The 18,493-nt window shown below is 36.5% G+C and overlaps 1 protein-coding gene across 1 annotated transcript; it reads left to right on the top strand.

Annotated features, from left to right (window-relative positions):
- The first annotated feature begins 16,740 nt into the window (after positions 1-16,740).
- On the top strand, positions 16,741-18,246 carry LOC112328896 (stemmadenine O-acetyltransferase). Its single transcript, XM_024610186.2, has one exon. The coding sequence runs from the start codon at positions 16,833-16,835 to the stop codon at positions 18,123-18,125; it is 1,293 nt and encodes a 430-aa protein (XP_024465954.1). The 5' UTR covers positions 16,741-16,832; the 3' UTR covers positions 18,126-18,246.
- The last annotated feature ends 247 nt before the right edge of the window (positions 18,247-18,493 follow it).

Genomic DNA, 18,493 nt, shown 5'->3' on the forward strand with positions numbered 1-18,493 from the left:
GGCAATCTCAGATGAGGTCGACAATAGAAAACCTCTTAATGAGTGTTGGCACGATGCGCACAATCAATGAGAGAACAATTTCTCAGGAGAATCCAGAAGATGAATGATTGGTTAAGCTCATTCATGATGAATCAAGCAACACCACACTTGGGGGCACGGTCATGCTTGGTAAGGAAAGAGAGCAGAAATCATCGCGGACAACCTACGATAAACACTGCATTTATAATTGAATGGATGGCTGGCACACTAATGAGCTGGCACAAAAAAACAAGGAAGGCTTCGAAAAGTAAACAAATGAGTGTCAGAAATGGGGGACCTATATTTCTCAGGTAAGTATACATGCATATCAATCATAATGTATTGCTTTCATCATTGACAGATTGGTGTTACACCATCACTTCTCGGGTAGTGCGTTTTATAACCCTACCTCATTTTGAGTGCGTCTTTGTGCCCTCACCTCCTTTTCAAGTGTGCCGTTGAGCCCTCACTTCCTTTTCGAGTGCGCCGTTGAGCCCTCACTTTCTTTTGAGTGCGCTTTTGAGCCACCATCTCTTAGGTAGTGCGTTTTCTAACCCTACCTCCTTTTCGAGTGCGTCGTTGAGCCCTCGCTTTCTTTTGAGTGTGCCTTTGAGCCCTCGCTTCCTTTTTCGAGTGTGCCTTTGAGCCCTCACCTTCTTTTTTAGTGTGCCTTTGAGCCCTCACTTCCTTTTTCAAGTGCGTCTTTGAGCCCTTACCTTTTTTTTTAGTGCGCCTTTGAGCCCTCGCCTCTTGGGCAGTCCGTTTTCTAACCCTACCTCATTTCGAGTGTGCCTTTGAGCCTCGCCATCCTTTTTCTGGGTAGGTCACTCATTACAATGCGACCATTCTTCATATTTTTTTTTTATTTGGGTAGGTCACCCATTACAATGAGATTATTCCTCCACCTGGGTAGGTCACCTATGACAACAAGATCGCTCTTCCTTTTTCCCATTTTTTTGGTAGGTCACCCATTACAATGAGACCATTCCTTCACCTGGGTAGGTCACCCATTATAATAAGACCACTCTTCCTTTTTCTACTTGGGCATGTTGCTCATGAAAATAGACCAAGGTAAGTGTGAGTGTGTGGGTTGGTCGCCCCTAAAAATAGACCACTTTGAGTATGTGTGGGCAGGTCGCCCATGAAAATAGACCAGGGTAAGCGTGAGTGTATGGGCTAGTCGCCCCTGAAAATAGATCACTTTGAGTATGTGTGGGCAAGTCGCCTGTGAAAATAGACCGTTTTTTCAAGAGGGCAGTCGCCCGTGAAAGCAAAGCAATTTTCTTCAAAAGGGGAAGGTTGCCCAAAATAATGTGATCGTTTTCCTTTTTCTTCTTTACAAAGCTTACAATTTAAAACCTCTTGCGAGATTTCGATCGTAAGCATTGTAAAGAGGGAGGCAACTGTCATAACTTATTTTTGGGTTATTCCCCAATTCATATTTTTTCTCTCTTCAAAAAATACAAAAAAATAAAAAAAATTATCAAAAAAATATAACATTGAAAAGAGGATGCCAGAACGCTTAGAAAATGGTTAAAAATTGGTTGAGAAGGTTTCAAAATACAAAGATTGAAATTTGACGGTATTTTGTTGACTGATGAGAGTCTTGTTGACAAAGAAAATTCAATTTGAGGAAGAAAAGTCCAAAAATTAGATGTTTATGGACTCAATTAAATTTTAGTGAAGGTTTAATTGTATTTATGGAGGGTTTGATTGCAAGAAAAATTGATTTTGAAGTCAAGAAAAGGGAGGAGATGTGCCCCTTGGGTGGTGGAGGGGCGGCAGCACAATAGCCGTCCCGGCCTCTCTCCCCCCTGTTTTTTGCCTATAAATACAGGGGAGACAAGGAGAGAAAAAAAAGGAGAAGAGAGAGAGCAGTGGAGGCTCTAAAGACCGAAGGAAAAAAAAAAGAGCTTAAGACTAAAAGAAAAAAGAAGGGGGAGAGGGCAGTAAAAAAAACAGTGAAGAATAGAAGGAAAAAATAGGAGAGAAGAGAGAAAGACCGCCGCCTGGAGCAGCCACCATTTCACCGCCAGCATCACCGTCACCAGCTAGCACCACTATGAGCCTCCATAGTAGCCACCACAGGTCAGTTCCCCCGGCTCTCTCTTCTTCCTTCTTCTCCTTTGTTGCCAGCCTCCACTGTTCACGTAGCATGTGAAAATTTGAGAGCCACTGTTCATGGCTGGGCCAGATTGGCCCAGCCCGAATAGTTGTGCCCAGCCCTTATATTAGTTTGTATTTTTATACCGTAAAAATACAAATCTGGTATTAAAATACCCGGTTTTCATCAAAACATTAAAAAAAAAAAATTTGTTTTGTGCATACGGCCAAGTGTCTTAAAGCTAAAAAATCATATTGTGTTTTTCATACACCAAAAAACAATGTTTTAGTATGTATTTTGGCTTTAATAACCAGTTTATTAAAGTCAAGAGAACATTGGCCAAAATTGCAAAAATTTCAAAAAAAATATTTTGTTTTGTTTAAGTATCAGGGATTACGAATTTATATGTAAAATGTATTTTCGATATTAAAAAGGTATTTCTTTTGACGACATAAAACAATTATGTTTTTACCTGATAAGATAAGGATCTCTTTACAGAGGAGGACTTTTCTTAAATCATAAACAGACCGACAAATAGAAACCACAACAAGACGTTAGATTTTATCAGACAATAAAACAATGCAGCTTACCTTAGGTAGGGCGTAGTTGGGGTGCTAATACCTTCCCTTTACACAACCAGTCTCCGTACCCGATCTCTAAGACCAGTTAGGGTTCCTAGTGACCAGAATACTAGGTGGCGACTCCCATTCAAATTTTTCACTGATAAAAGACAAGAATTTCTTGTCTCCCTATATTTGCCAGATAGACCTTTATAGTTTTCTTGAGGGTGGACGGTTCGCCACGACGCCGCACACGTGCGACATTTTGGTCCTCCGACTCTTATGGCTTTCTTTTTTTTATTGCTTTGCTTGTTAAGTCTTCTTACGTTTTCTTCACACATCTTCAAATCATCACCATAAAAAAGTACGAGGAAGTATATAAATTTAGGTTCCAAACATGTCTTTTCTACTCCACGGAGGAGGAAATCAGACCACCTTGAATCTGTGAAAACCCTTAAAGGTTACGTTACAAGGAGAATGAAGAATATCGAATACATGAAACGCAAAAATAAGAGAGAATAATCTAAAATTTATCAAAGAATCATCTCAATTTAATAACTTAAATTTTTAGATGAGGTTTTAAGATATGATTTATATTATTCTCTAACACATTCCTTAAATTAAAATCCTTTGGAGTTGAAACTTGCACAAACTCACACTACATTGTGCTTAATTTTTATCAAATAAATAGAGATGATAAAATTTGAACTCATGACCGCTTCGTCATCAAAGTTTTGATACCATGTCAAAGAACAATCTCATTCCAATAGCTTAAACTTTTAAGTGAGGTCTAAAGATATGATTTATATTATTCTTTAACAAAAATGTATTTTGTGATTTTATATAATACTTTAATTTTTTATATTAAGATGATATTTTTGATACTCGATTAGCTAGAGCCATATTTAAATGTATTATTATAAAGTAATGTAAAAGTATATTTTGATGTCAATAAAAGCTTGTCATCCTAACCCTATTTTATGTGTTAGCATCCTAAAAATGAGAGCATAATGCTGGCAGACGCATCGAAAATGATTAACAAGCTGTTTCTAAAGAAGACATGCATGGTAGAAGCAAGCTCGTTAAAAAAGGTGGATGGAGTCTGTTTGGCTTTCTTCAAAGCCACAGGATAACTTAATTTGCTCTATGATTTCAACAAGGCTTAAAATATTGGTAGAAGCAACGCTAGTCAAGTCACATATGCAGTTGTAGCAGTTACTGTGTATGTGGCTTAGGCAATACTCTTATACAAAGCTATATATAAAATGCACTGCATACTGCTCGAGGAAACTATGTAGTATAAATTAACATCTATCCTTGATATATATCGCGCCGGCAAGGAATATATATATCATAAAATCAAAACAGGCAATACTAGATTCAAACACAAAACTTTGAACTCATCAAACCCTTAAAAAGTCATCTCAATTTATTATTCTCAATTTATTATTCTCTAATATATCTTTTGAAATGAAAATCTTTTAAACTTGAAATTAACTTAAACAAGTTCATACGACTTTATGTTTAATTTTTATCAAATAAACAGGGATAATAAAATTTGAACTCATGATCACTTGGTCATTAAAGCTTTCATATCATATCAATAAACCATTTCAACCTAAAAATTTAAATTGTTAGGTAAAGTTTTAAGACATGAGTTACATTATTTTTTAACACAAAATGAACTAAGGTGAATAATTATGTCATCCAATTTAATCCAACATGCATAATATTATGAATATATCCAAAATGGAAAACACAACAAAAGAATGTTCTCAAATCTTGAAAAACCCTACTATCAGACAAACACTAATCATGATTTGCAAGAGAAGAAGATCAAATTAAAACCTTCTTCTTAAGTCCTAAATAATCAACTAATTAAGATAATTAATAAGCTGGAAGCTATGGTCCCCCGAGTAGAAAAATGATGCACATCGTAAAAAGAAAAATGAAATAAGAAGAAAGAAGGGAAAGAAGGGGGGAGAAAAGCTGTTACTTGAATGTATTAAGCGGCCCTTTCCTCTCCTAACCTCTCCAATATTATTTTTCTTCCTTTTGGCTTGTATATGGTTTAATTAATACGAAAATCAACTCATGACCTCCAAGGGACATATACTTCTTGATGCTATATATATATATATATATATATATATATACACATCCTCTCTGCACATATATACCTGGGCCTGAGGTGTCTGGAGAAGCATGCCAAGTGTCGCGAACTCATGCACAGCATCGATCCTTGTAATCAAGAAGTGGTGCGTCCGCAGGAGCTTTCCGCAGTTTCTTCAAGTAAGCACGAACGGCTGTACTTAAGAGGTGTCTAACTCTCAGAATTTAAAGGGTTGGCAGCTGGGTGATCTAGGTTGAGTTGTTCCTTCGGTAGGAAGAGTTTTCATGCCAGTTTGCACATAGCTTTAAGAGGATGCTTGGCAGTGTGGTAGTGGTTACTTTTTAAATAACTTTTTGTGTCGAAATGCATGTCAATGATGTTTTTTTATTTTTAAAAAATTATTTTTGACATCAACACATCAAAACGATCCAAAACGTACCAACCATATTAAATTTTAACAAAAAAAAATTAAAATTTTTTGGGAACGCGGTTTGCACCGCGTTCCCAAACATGTTCTAAAGTCTGTATGGATTATAATATATAGTGATTGTAATTTAAAATATTTTTTGTTTAAAAATGTATCAAAATAATATTTTTTTATTTTTAAAAATTATTTTTGATACTATCAAAGAACCATCTCAATTTAAAAGCTTAAGCTATTAGGTAAGATCCTAAGATATGATTTATATTATTCTCTAACAGATATTATCACATTAAAACGATCAGAAAAGATAAAAAATAATAATTTTTAATAAAAAAATAAATTTAAAAAAATACAATACACACCACGTTTTCAAACAGTCATTTATCATAGAAGTATAGGATTGTCGGTTTATCCTCAGAATGTGTGGGAGTGCTTCCAACGAAGAAAGGAAGCATGAGGACTTGTGCCACCACCTTAACAGGATCCAGTAACTTTCCAGCCTCTACAGCCTTTCGTGCCAAATAATATGCTATGTTTGAGCCAGAGCTCACCCCACGCACTATTCATCTGTTCTGGTATCAATACCAAGTCAGGGAGACTGCTTCATTCACTATAAGATTTCACAGTTTTACCGACGGACCAATTTCATCGGTGTGTGATTAGAAGTTCGTCGGTGATTTTTTTACCGACGGATTACGTCCGTTGGCTTTCCCTTCGTCGGTGATTCCCCCTTCCGTCGCTATATCGGTCGGAAAAACAAAAAAAATCATTTGCCGATGGTTTTACAGATGGAATTTGCGCGCCAAAAAAAAAGATTCACACTTGAAATATACCGACGGATTTTTATTCTGTCGGTGATATTGTGATTGACCGACGGAAACTATCCGTCGGTAAATCCGTCGGTGAGTGTATGAAATACCGACCGAATATATCTGTCTGTAAATTCGTCGGTACTGGTGGCAACTACTGTTAAATGCCGACGGATTAATTCCGTCGGTAAGTCTGTCGGTGAGTGTTTAAAATACCGACCGAATTCATCCGTCGGTAAAATCCTTGGTAATAGTTTTTTTCTTAATTTCTTTTTAAAAAATTATTTAGGATATATAATATAAAACTATATAAATTAATTGTAATACAAACCAATTATGCAAATAAAATTTATATTAAACATAAAAAAAAAAACAAAGTTAAATAATATTCATTACAAAATGAATATGTTTCAAGAAAAATATTAAATGAAGTTTTAAAGGTAAATAATGTTGATTACAAATTAATATAAAGGTGGAGCTGGAGGAGGAGGAGGAGATCCTGGAGGAGGCTGGTGGTTATACGGCCAAAAAAGATTAGGCGCACATGTTCCACTATTTGCCATGTTCATAATCATTTCGCGAAGCTGTTCATAAGCCGCTTTTTGTTGTTCATAAGCCGCTTCATACTCCGCTTTTTGTTGTGCTTGAGACGCTTTGATTTGCTCAGACTCCGCTCTTTGTTCCGCTCTTTGTTGTGCATGAGACGCTTTGAGTTGTGCGTACTCTGCTGATAGGTTATCGTATTTCTCGGTGAGTTGAGCCGTGTGTTGCTGCAAGGCCACGAACTCCTTAGATTGGGAGCTCGATATTGATTGGGAGCTCCCAACGGTTGAAACACTACGGGTCGACCGCAAGTTGTCGGCCGTAGTGTTGGAGAGCCCGTAAACCCGATTTTTATCGGGTCCACCTGACGAGCCAACCTCCATCCACAAATCCGGATCGAATTCTGGATGGGTCAAAATATCGTCCCCGTATCTCTCCCTCAACCGATTATTATAGGTCTCCTGAAAATAAAATAAAAGTAATCATCATATTCAATACAATAAACATAATAACTTACAAAATAACTTACAAAATAAAATGGTTGAACAAACATACCACGAAATGCTGAGCACGGTTATCAACGAACTGTTGCGCCCCCTTCTGGCGGTCTTGACTCTGCACGTGCATCTCCACAAACAGCTCCATCGGGCTCGGCTCACGTCCAAGAGACGCAGCCCATAATGAAAAAAGATATATTAACAACAACTGAATTTAACGATATATTTCATTTAAATTAATCTTACCATCCGTTTCGCATGTGCAGCAAACGGAACGGAGCCGCCAGTGTGCGTTGTCACCCCGCCATGAATTGGCCGATTCCGGTTGCCAGCACCGGACTGTGAGCGTCGTGTGAACCACTCAGACGTCACGTGCTCAAGATAGTGCGGCCATATATCTTTCGGGATGTATATCGGTTTGAAATCCCTCCAAACCGCAACATCGTTCCAGCCTTGGAAACCCCTATCCCTCGCGGGTTTTTTTGCCTTTTTTTGTGCTTCATACCAAAAATCACGCAACCAAAACTTACATTTCGAAACAAAAATTTTTGTCTAAAAAAAAATCTTGTATTGTTTTCGATCTTACCTAGTTGCCGCGTGATTTTCCCACACCCTCCTCACAACAGTGTTATGCTCACTGTCCCAGCAGAATTTGTGCTGTGTATAAATAAACAAGTTTAAATAAAAATAATAATTTATTTACAATTATATTAATAAGCTGAAAATTATAAATTAATACCAACCTCAAACCTGTTAAACCATACATTGATTTGAGGCATCCATTCAGGATGCTTGGATATCTGACTCCATTGAAACAATGGAATCTCCATCGATGATTTAAACGCCGATGATATTACTCAGGCGGCTTCAATGTTTGTGAACCTGAAAATAAATGAAATAAATTCAATAGTGATTACTTCATAAATTATGTTGTAATTTAAAAAAAAAACTAAAACCTTAACAAACTTACATTGAAAGGTCGTCCTTCCACTGTGCCTCGTACTTGCGGGTAAATTGATTCCGCTGCGAAGGCACGCCGCCTCTGCGCTGTGAAGTACCGCTGGAAGAGGCAGCATCGGTTGACGGCGCGGTGGTGTAGGTGCCTCTTCTTGAGAGGCACCTAAGGAAATATCATTCTCGCTGCTAGACGAACTAGCTGCGACCGTACTTGAGCGACCAGCTCTGGTTTTCGTTCTACGCATCTACACAATTTGATACAAATAATTATATAATTAAATTCAAATGTAAAAAAAAAATTCGACAACACCTCCCCTATACCGGATACTACCCAAATCCACAAACCTGCACATATTAACAATAGCCACAACCAATTTACCCAATCTATACTAATTATTCTAACATATTCAATTACTAATCCTAAGGTAAATTCAATATTAAGAATTACAATTCAAGTAATTATTCAATAATTATGCCAATACAACGAAACAATAAATTAAAAAAAAAACTCTAGAATAACAATCAAAATAAATGGAAAAAATTAAACACAAAGCATGCAATAATAGAGTAAAACTAATAATTATTCCAACATATTCAATTACTAATTCTAAGGTAAATTCAACATTAAGAATTACAATTCAACAAATTATTCAATTATTATGCCAATACAACAAAACAATAAATTAAAAAAAAAAAACTCTAGAATAACAATCAAAATAAATGGAAAAAATTAAACACAAATCATGCAATAATAAAGTAAAATTAATAATTATTCCAACATATTCAATTACTAATTCTATGGTAAATTCAACATTAACAATAAATATTCAACAAATTAACTAATAATAATTATGCCAATACAACAATAAAAAATATTCAATAAATTCAAAAAAAAACTATAGACTTTAGCAATGAATTATGCGAAAAAAACTATAAACTTTATCTACATTACAAAAAATACACCAAAACAAAAAAAATAACCAAAAAAATAGCAAAAAAAAAACCATTAAAGTAAAATGAAATAGAGGAAACACTAACCTTTTAAACTGATGGAGATTCACGATAAAAAAAGCTTGAGATCGCCTGAAGAACGGAGAGGAAAAGAATGGTGAAAAACTAAGGAGAAGAGAAAATGAACTGAAGAGGCGGTCGGAGGAGGTTAAATGCCAATTTTACCGACGGATTCACCGACGTCTATAAAATTAATTATTATTTTAATTTATTCCGTCGGTGAGGTGTTAAAAATCCATCGGTAAATTATGAATTTCGCACCAAATTTTTTAATGGCCCTCCATATTTTTCGCAGTCTGTCGGTAAATCCGTCGGCAATCTGACGCGGTCAGAGATGCATTTAATGCACAACCCTTTGATATTCGCGCAGTCCGTCGGGAATTGTGTCGGTAAAATTGACAACGTACCGAAGGTTATATATTCGTCGGTGTGGCCGTCGGTGATGTGGTGGCATTACCAGTAATTATTTTTGAACTCTCTGTGAAATGCCAATGAACTTACGTCCGTCGGTGTGGCCGTCGGTGATGTGGTGGCATTTCAAGTAATTATTTTCGAACTCTCTGTGAAATGCCGACGGAATTAAGTCCGTCGGTGTGGCCGTCGGTGATGTGGTGGCATTTCAAGTAATTATTTTCAAACTCTCTGTGAAATGCCGACGGAATTAAGTCCGTCGGTGTGGCCGTCGGTGATGTGGTGGCATTTCAAGTAATTATTTCATGTCACAAAATATATCATTCATGATCAATAATTATTTCAAGTAATTATTTCGTAATTGTGGCATTTCAACTAATTATTTCAAGTAATAAATATTTTGTGTTTCAAAATATATCATCCATAATCTAAATTACATGAAAAAAAAGGGGTTTTACATAGGGCTTCATTTTGGTAGTTAGTCAGAATTTTCTTCTTCTTCGTCATCAATTGAATTGTCATTACCTTCATCGCAATCTTCAATATGAATATCATCTTCTTCATCGACATTTGCTTGTCCGCAAGAGCTCAAAACAAAATTCAACTCCTCTGCGTCAACATCAACAAGACTATCATCGAAAACACAAAAATTTGAATTTTCTTCCAATTCAATCGAAGGAGCAACTCGATATGGTTCAACCACCTCACTAACTTGAAAGACTTCATCTCGCACACTTGTGTCTTCGTTCTCATCCTGAACAACCTCGACACGACCCCGGGGTTTCGTTTTTAAAACGGACAACCAATCCACTCTTGATCGATCCTTTCTAAATGAAGGGGTGTATGTGTAATAAACTTGTTGACATTGCTTTGCGAAAACAAAGACATCATTTATGTTGCGGAGTCTAGCTTTTGAGTTGATTTCGACCAGACCATAGTGCGGATCAACTCTAATTCCTCTGTTAGTCGTGTCATACTAATAGCATTTGAATAAAAACACTATATTCTGCTCGTTATGATATTGCAGTTCGACGACCTCTTCTAATCTACCATAGTAGTCAACTTCTAACTCACTACTAGTGGATCCCTTAACACAAACACCGTTGTTGTATGTCTTTCTTCCTTGCCCGTATTCTTCAGTATGGAAAACATATCCATTGATAAAATACCCGTTGTAGCACTTACATTTTCTTTCAAGCCCCAGGCTTAGTGAAGACAATGACTTAGGTGCACTCCTTCCCATTTGATAAACCTTGTATGTAATGTACATCAATAAACAGTAAATGAACGAGAATCTCGCAATGACATGCATACGTACAGTAATTTTGCAAGTTAGAATGAGTTTGTGATAGTCTTTACATGTGTTCTGAACCACGTGACAAACTGCTCATCTTGTAATTGAAAGATCTGGGATTCGGTCAGCTGTGAGTTATTGGAGAACAAATATTGACGATGTTGCCTGCAAATGATAATGAGTGTATGATATTACAATATATAATTAACAGTATATTACTAACAAAGTTTAATTAGTACAAACTTACTGAATAAAAGGTCTCAGCTCATCACAGTTAAATAGAACATAGTTGTGTGCTTGTTTGAACTCTATTTCCGACAAATATCTTCCTCTTACGGCATTTTTAGGTGTGGGTCGTCCAGTATTGGAGAATATTGACAAGTTCCCACTAGAAGGCACTTCACCGCCATCATCATGCCGTGGAACGCGATTGATTCTCGTTCTCAGATGAGGTTCGAAATAGTACGAGATAAATGTTGAGATCTCCTCAACAATATAGGCCTCACATATCGAAGCCTCAACATGCGCCTTGTTCTTAACCTTTTTCTTGAGATTAAACAAGTACCTGCATTGAAATATTAATCAAGTATTTTCAATTAAGAAAAACATATAAAATACTTTTATATATGAATTACATTGCAACTGTAATATCTAACCGTTCGAATGGGTACATCCATCTATATTGGACCGGACCTCCAGCTTTTGCCTCGAATGGTAGATGTATAGGGAGATGCTCCATTGAGTCAAAAAATGATGGAGGGAATATCATCTCAAGTTTGCATAGTGTCTCGACGATATTTGTTTGAAGCCTCTCAATGTGATCAACATTCAACTTGCTGGAGCATATATCTCTGAAGAAATGACTGATCTCCGTGAGTGCATCCCATATTCCCTTTGGCAACAAATCACGAAAAGCTAATGGGATGAGTGTTTGCATAAACACGTGGCAGTCATGACTCTTCATTCCATACAATCTGCAGTCCTCTATATTAACCAGCCTTGATATGTTCGATGCATGTCCATCCAAAAAACGCAGACTCTTAAGCCATTTGTAGACCAGCAGTTGTGCGTTTTTCTCTAACACGAAGCTTGCTCTTAGCTTTGCGACCCGTGACTCATCATAAACCAACTCCATATTTTTACGGTTACAGTATAAAGCTATATCCAATCTAGCATTGATGTTGTCCTTTGTCTTCCCCTTCACATCCATGACGGTGTTGAAAATGTTCTCATACATGTTCTTTTTTATGTGCATGATGTCAAGGTTATGGCGGAGCAGATTGGTCTTCCAATAAGGAAGCTCCAAAAAGATACTTCGCTTTACCCAATTATGGGTCAAACCAAAACCAGGAAACTTTTGCTTACCTGATTGAAGGCCAAACACAATGTCACCGTACTCTGAGACAACATCATGCAATTCTTCACCATAAAGACGCGGGGATGCAACATCTTTTTCAACTCTGCCAACAAAGAAATCTTTTCTGTTCTTTCTATACCTGTGATGAAGTGGCAAAAAGCGACGGTGACAGTCAAAAAAAGAAGCTTTACCTCCATTTGCTAGCGTGAATGCCTTGTTGTTTTCCATGCAGTATGGACATGCGAGTTTCCCATGCGTGCTCCAACCAGAAAGCATTCCATAAGCTGGAAAATCATTGATAGTCCACATCAAAGCCACCCTCATAAGGAAATTTTGTTTCCTCGATATATCATAAGTCAGAGCTCCGGAGGACCAGAACTGCGTCAACTCATCAATCAACGGTCGAAGACAAACATCTATATTCCGCCCCGGGCTTCTTGGACCAGGTATGACAGTAGATAAAAACATGAACTCCGGCCTCATACACATTCCCGGTGGCAAGTTATAAACTGTGAGTATGACCGGCCAACAAGAATAAGGAGCAGCAGATGACCCAAATGGGTTGAATCCGTCTGTACACAACCCAAGACGCACATTCCTTGATTCAGCTGAAAAGTGAGGATGAACACTATTAAAGCGTTTCCACGCTTCACCATCAGAAGAATGAACCATCACTCCATCAACCGCATGGTGTGCTTGGTGCCATGTCATGTGCTCAGCAGTCCTTGGTGACATGAATAACCTCTGCAGTCTAGGTGTGGTCGGGAAGTATCTAAGTTTTTTATATGCCACTAGAGTCTTTCCCCTGCCAGTTCTAGGTTTGTAACGGGAATGCCCGCATGTCATGCACTCGGTCATCTCAACATTTTCAAGGTAGTATAACATGCAGAAGTTAGGGCACATGTCAATTTTTTGGTATCCTAAACCGAGGGGTTTCATCATGGACTTCGCAGCATAGAAGTTCTCTTTCAGCCTATTCCCTTCAGGTAAAATCCTTCTTGCCCATTCAATAATTTTGTCATACCCGGCCTCACTCAACCCGTGATCTGACTTGATGGTGAACACCTATGCTACGGCCGATAATTTACTGTGGTTCGTGCAGCCATCCCATAATGGTTCGTCAGAATCTTTCAACAAATCAAAAAACCTAGTTGCATCTGCATTAGGTTCTTCTTCTACGATTGGACATTGACTACCATTACCTTGATTCATTCTCATTGCATCCATAACCATATTTCTGTAAGGATTAGTGTTGTCATTTGCCGCTTCATGCACGTTGCTAGCACTAGAAGTAGACCCAACCACCGTTTCTTCCATTCTCCTCTTACTACCAAATACTTCTCCATGTGCATACCAACACTGGTAATTCTCCATAAACCCTTTGTGTAGAAGATGCATCATTACAACATCTGGATGCAGATACTTTTTATTTTCACACTTCCTGCATGGACACCTAATACCACCTCCAGTAAAATTTCTGGGAATAGATGTTGTGAAATTAATAAAACCCTGAACCCCATTACAATAATCCATCCTCCGCAATCCTTGGGGTGAATCTCGATACATCCATGAACGATCATCCATGACTTATATCGAACCTCTATAAAATTATGATGACATCATGTATTAATTAACTAAGTTAGGTAAATAAACTTGCAAAAATATTACTTTACCTCGAGATTATCCAACAAACCAATCACAACTTCTCATAAATATTAAATATTCATTATCATTTATCAACGTCCATACGAGTTAAAATATATAAATTTACAAAAATTACCACTCCGCAATACCATTGATAAAACTTTAAACGGACCTATTAAGCAAGCTATTAATTATTTCAAAATAGCACATGTAATTCGGTAGTTCCATAAAGTTTTAACAATTTACAAACAGATACAATCTTACAAAATCTAAAACAAACCATAAAAGGTATAAAATTATACATTCATATACTACAAGTTTGTTTGAGAAATAACAATAAAACATGTACATCTACTAACAAAATACATATACTTAAAAAACAATAAAATTGACATTTAATTAAATGTTAAAATTTAAAAAGATAGAATTACTTACAAAAATTGATAAAATCTGTCGGTAAATCAGAACATGGATGCTGTGACCACAAAACTTCAAGAAATATAATTTGTTGTGCTGATATGAGGAAGATTTTTTTTGGGGGGGAGGGGGGGCTGGTTGTTTGCAGATGGGGAGAGTTGGGATTAGGAAGAAGAAGGAGAAATAGGGGAGGAGAGGGTCAGCAGAGCTGACATATATTAACTTTTTCCGACGGTTTCACCAACGGAAACTCCGTCAGTGATTACGTCGGTGATTCTGACGGAAATATAGACACATCACCGTACGGATATGCCATTTCAAATCCCTCGGTGAGTCCGTCGGCAATTTAAACGGCGAACCGGTCACGTCACTATTCGGGCTGTCGTTTTGAATCCGTCGGAAAAAAAATAACCCGCCAAAACCTCCACGTCAGCGACCCGCCTTTTTTTTAATTCGGAAACTTTTCCGTCTGTAATTTAGTCGGTAACTACCGACGGAAATTTTCCATCGGTAGTTACCGACTGAATTACGGACGGAAAATGGTCTGTCGGTAGTTACCGACTGAATTACAGACAGAAAAGTGTCCGTCGGTAATTTCGACCTCAAATTACCGACAGACATATTCCGTCGGTAAATCCGTTGGTATTTAACGAATTTCTGTTAGTGATTAAAACGGATGGAAAAGAAAGTCATGGAAATGTCACCAAAATGAACATATATGTGTGTGTGTGTGTGTGTGTGTGTGTATTGATGCAAACTGAAGGGATTTTGAGCATTACGATGATGGTCAAACATAATTAGATGAGAATCTAACCTAAACATACTATATATAATGTATAGATGACCTAACAAATAGTTTATAAATAAGTGAAATAGGTTTAATTAGGTTCAAAAAGAAATCCAAGCACGCTAAAATTAAGTTAATATCTTAAAATAAAAATATGAGATATTCAGTTTAGTCGTTAGATCAAACTCAACTCTAATAATTAAATGAGAATCTTATCTAAACATATTATATGAATAACTTAGCAGATGTTTTATGGATGAGTAAAATTGATCTAGTTAAATTTTAAAAAAGATTTAATCATGCTAAATTAAGTTAGTAGTTTAAAATAAAGATATAAGATATCCAATTATTGGATCGAGCTTAACATCAATATTATTTTTAAATTTTTTTATTTAAAACAAGACATTAAAAAAATATAAAGTAATGTAGTTTTGGGATTCATTAATCCACCGATTGACTTGTGACAAGTATAATATCATTTTAAAACTTATTTCAATCTTCATATTTTTTAAAAAAACATTATGACAGATTAAATTTGTAAAACTTATATTTTTAATACATGGATAGGTTGTTTTTCAAGCATGTAAAACCCGTGTAAGACTTGGCCGATTCAACTCCAATAAATTTTTTTAATTTTTTATTCAAAACAACGTCTTTAAAAAATATGAAAAGGTATGGTTTTAAAATAGTGACCCATCAGTCCCGAATTGACAAAGAAACCTGTGAAAAATATAATAACCATCTTAAAACTTATATCAATCTTTTTATTTTTGGGTGGATAGCGTGGACTTTCACATTTTGGGTGGATGGAAGGAATGATAAGCATATATATGTTAATACAAAGAACCGAATTTCAGGACATAATCTTCAAACTTTCAGTATAGTACTCCACGGTTTTAATTATATTGGTCCAGCACAAGTTCTTGACAAGGAGTACAAAGGAATTCTAGCAGAAGAATAAGAGGAGCAGGTAAGAGACCAATTCAAACAATATTTTTAATTTCCCATGCCTTGAGACATGGCTGACATACTGTATTCAAACATTTTATAAATATATTGCCTATCGTAATGAAAAAGACCTCATCTCTACCACATATATATTTAATTATTTTACGAAATTAGGAGACGAGATATATTAAGTTGTGGCTTCGATATAAGTGGGGCGACTCTATCGATCCAAATATGTGAGGATATAAATTATAGAATGTTTCCTATTAAACGAGTGATCATATATATATATTTCTAGATTAGTGATGAGGGTATCTATCTCTTATTCTTTATACATCAAAGACTAATATGGCATGATTAAAAAGTTGTTTCTTATAGATAATTTATGATAAAAATGAGTTAAAAGGACTTTAAATTATAAATATGTTTGATAAAAAATGATTTGAACCGATTTTTTAAAATTAAAAGAAATGTATAGTATTTGTAATCAAAATCTACAAGTTAAAAACTAAAAACTTCAACTTTTGATAAAAACAAAATTCTGATTTAAATTAAAATAAATATATTTATGACTTGTTTTAAAAAAAATAAGAAGTTAATAAACTACTTAAATTAATCATATAGAACATGACCTAAATATTTACCTTGATTGAATCTTAAACAAGCCATCAACACTGAAATTTATATATTCATGGGAAACTTTTTCCTTCTTTTAGAATTAAAGCCTTTTATGCGCCATGAGGTAGGGAACAAATCAACTTACTTCCAAGCACGTACGCATGGCCCACGAACCACAGTTGATGGATGGTTTTACTTATGCCATTTTCATGGTAGGAAGCAGCTCTATATAAGAGCTTCGCAACGAAGGTAGAATTCCAAATACACAATTGATAACTACACACACTTTTGGGAAACGAAGAAGTTAATAAGTAGCTGAAATGAAGATTGAAATTGAAGTAATCTCCAACGAGATCATCAAGCCATCTTCTCCAACCCCAGATCACCTTTGCCATTACCAGCTCTCCTTTCTTGATCAAATCTCTCCCCCAACCTATAACCCTTTGCTCCTCTTCTATCCAGCAGACGGTGATGTCAAGATCAACAACATAGAGAAACCGAACCAGCTCAAGCAATCCTTGTCTGAGGTCTTAAACCTTTACTATCCCTTAGCCGGACGTATTAAGGACAACCTTTTCGTAGAGTGCAACGATGAGGGCATTCCATTTTTCCAGGCAGAAGTCAAGTGCCGGCTTCCACAAGTTGTTGAGAATCCAGAACCTAGTGAACTCAACAAGTTGATCCCATTTGCACTAGATGATGCTGAAGAACTGCCTCTAGGCATCCAGTACAACATCTTTGAGTGTGGTGGAATTGTTATTGGTCTGTGCATCTCACACAAAGTTGGAGATGCATCATCACTTTTCACGTTTATCAAATATTGGGCTGCCACTGCTCGAGGAGAAGCAGATCATATATCAAGACCAGACTTTATCTCTGCAACTCTCTTCCCACCTATCAACATATCAGGGTTTAAACCAGCCACTGGTATCACTAAAGAAGATGTTGTGACAAAAAGGTTCGTGTTCCGCTCCTCTTCAATAGAGCTGCTAAAAGAAAAATGCAGTCCTGCAAGTGGAAGCTTGGAAAATCAGCGACCACCATCACGTGTTGAGGCCTTGTCAGTATTCATATGGCAACGCTTCACGGCTGCCAGTAAAGTAGAATCAAGACCTGAAAGAATTTACTCCATGGTTCATGCAGTGAACCTGCGCTCGAGGATGGAACCTCCGCTCCCAGAATACTCCTTCGGAAACTACTGTCGGATTGCATTCACAATTCCATCCATTGATACTGGCGAGGAAAACTACAATCTTGCTAGTCAGATCAGAGACTCAATTGGTAAAGTTGACAAAGAATACGTGAAGAAACTTCAAAAGGGCAATGAGCACTTGGGCTTCATGAAAGAACAAGCTGCAAGATTTCTCAGAGGTGAGGTGGTTCCTTTGAACTTCACAAGCTTGTGCAGGTTTCCTTTGTATGAAGCTGATTTTGGGTGGGCGAAACCTATATGGGTAGGCTCTCCAAGTCTCACCTTCAAGAACCTAGTTGTTTTCATGGACACTGCATCAGGTGATGGAATAGAAGCACTTGTGCACTTGAAGGAGGAAGACATGGCCAAATTCCAAGAGGATGAGGAGTTGCTTCAGTATATTGTACCAACCAAATGTTAAACAGACTACATTAATTACATATCGTTATTAGTATATTGGTAAGTACTTTCTTAATGTCCTTATGGTGGTTTCGACTGTGTTGAATCAATCTGGGTAATATTATAAGCTTTTCGATGTATTATTAATTTAGTATGTAAATTCAACAAATTAAAATAAAAGAAGAAGAAGAAAGAACTCGCAACATAGAAAATGGCAAAACATGAAGATCAAAAGGGACCTGTTGAAAAGAGATTTGGATCCTAGCTACATGGCCGTTCGATTATGTTTCAAATTTAGCTATTCATTTTGAATTAATTAATCTGAATTATTGGAGAAAAATAAAATAATAAAGATTATGTTTTAAATTGTTACCGTTTATATTATAAACT

The sequence above is a fragment of the Populus trichocarpa genome, chromosome 10 (assembly GCF_000002775.5).
Source record: "Populus trichocarpa isolate Nisqually-1 chromosome 10, P.trichocarpa_v4.1, whole genome shotgun sequence".
NCBI lineage: Eukaryota > Viridiplantae > Streptophyta > Magnoliopsida > Malpighiales > Salicaceae > Populus > Populus trichocarpa.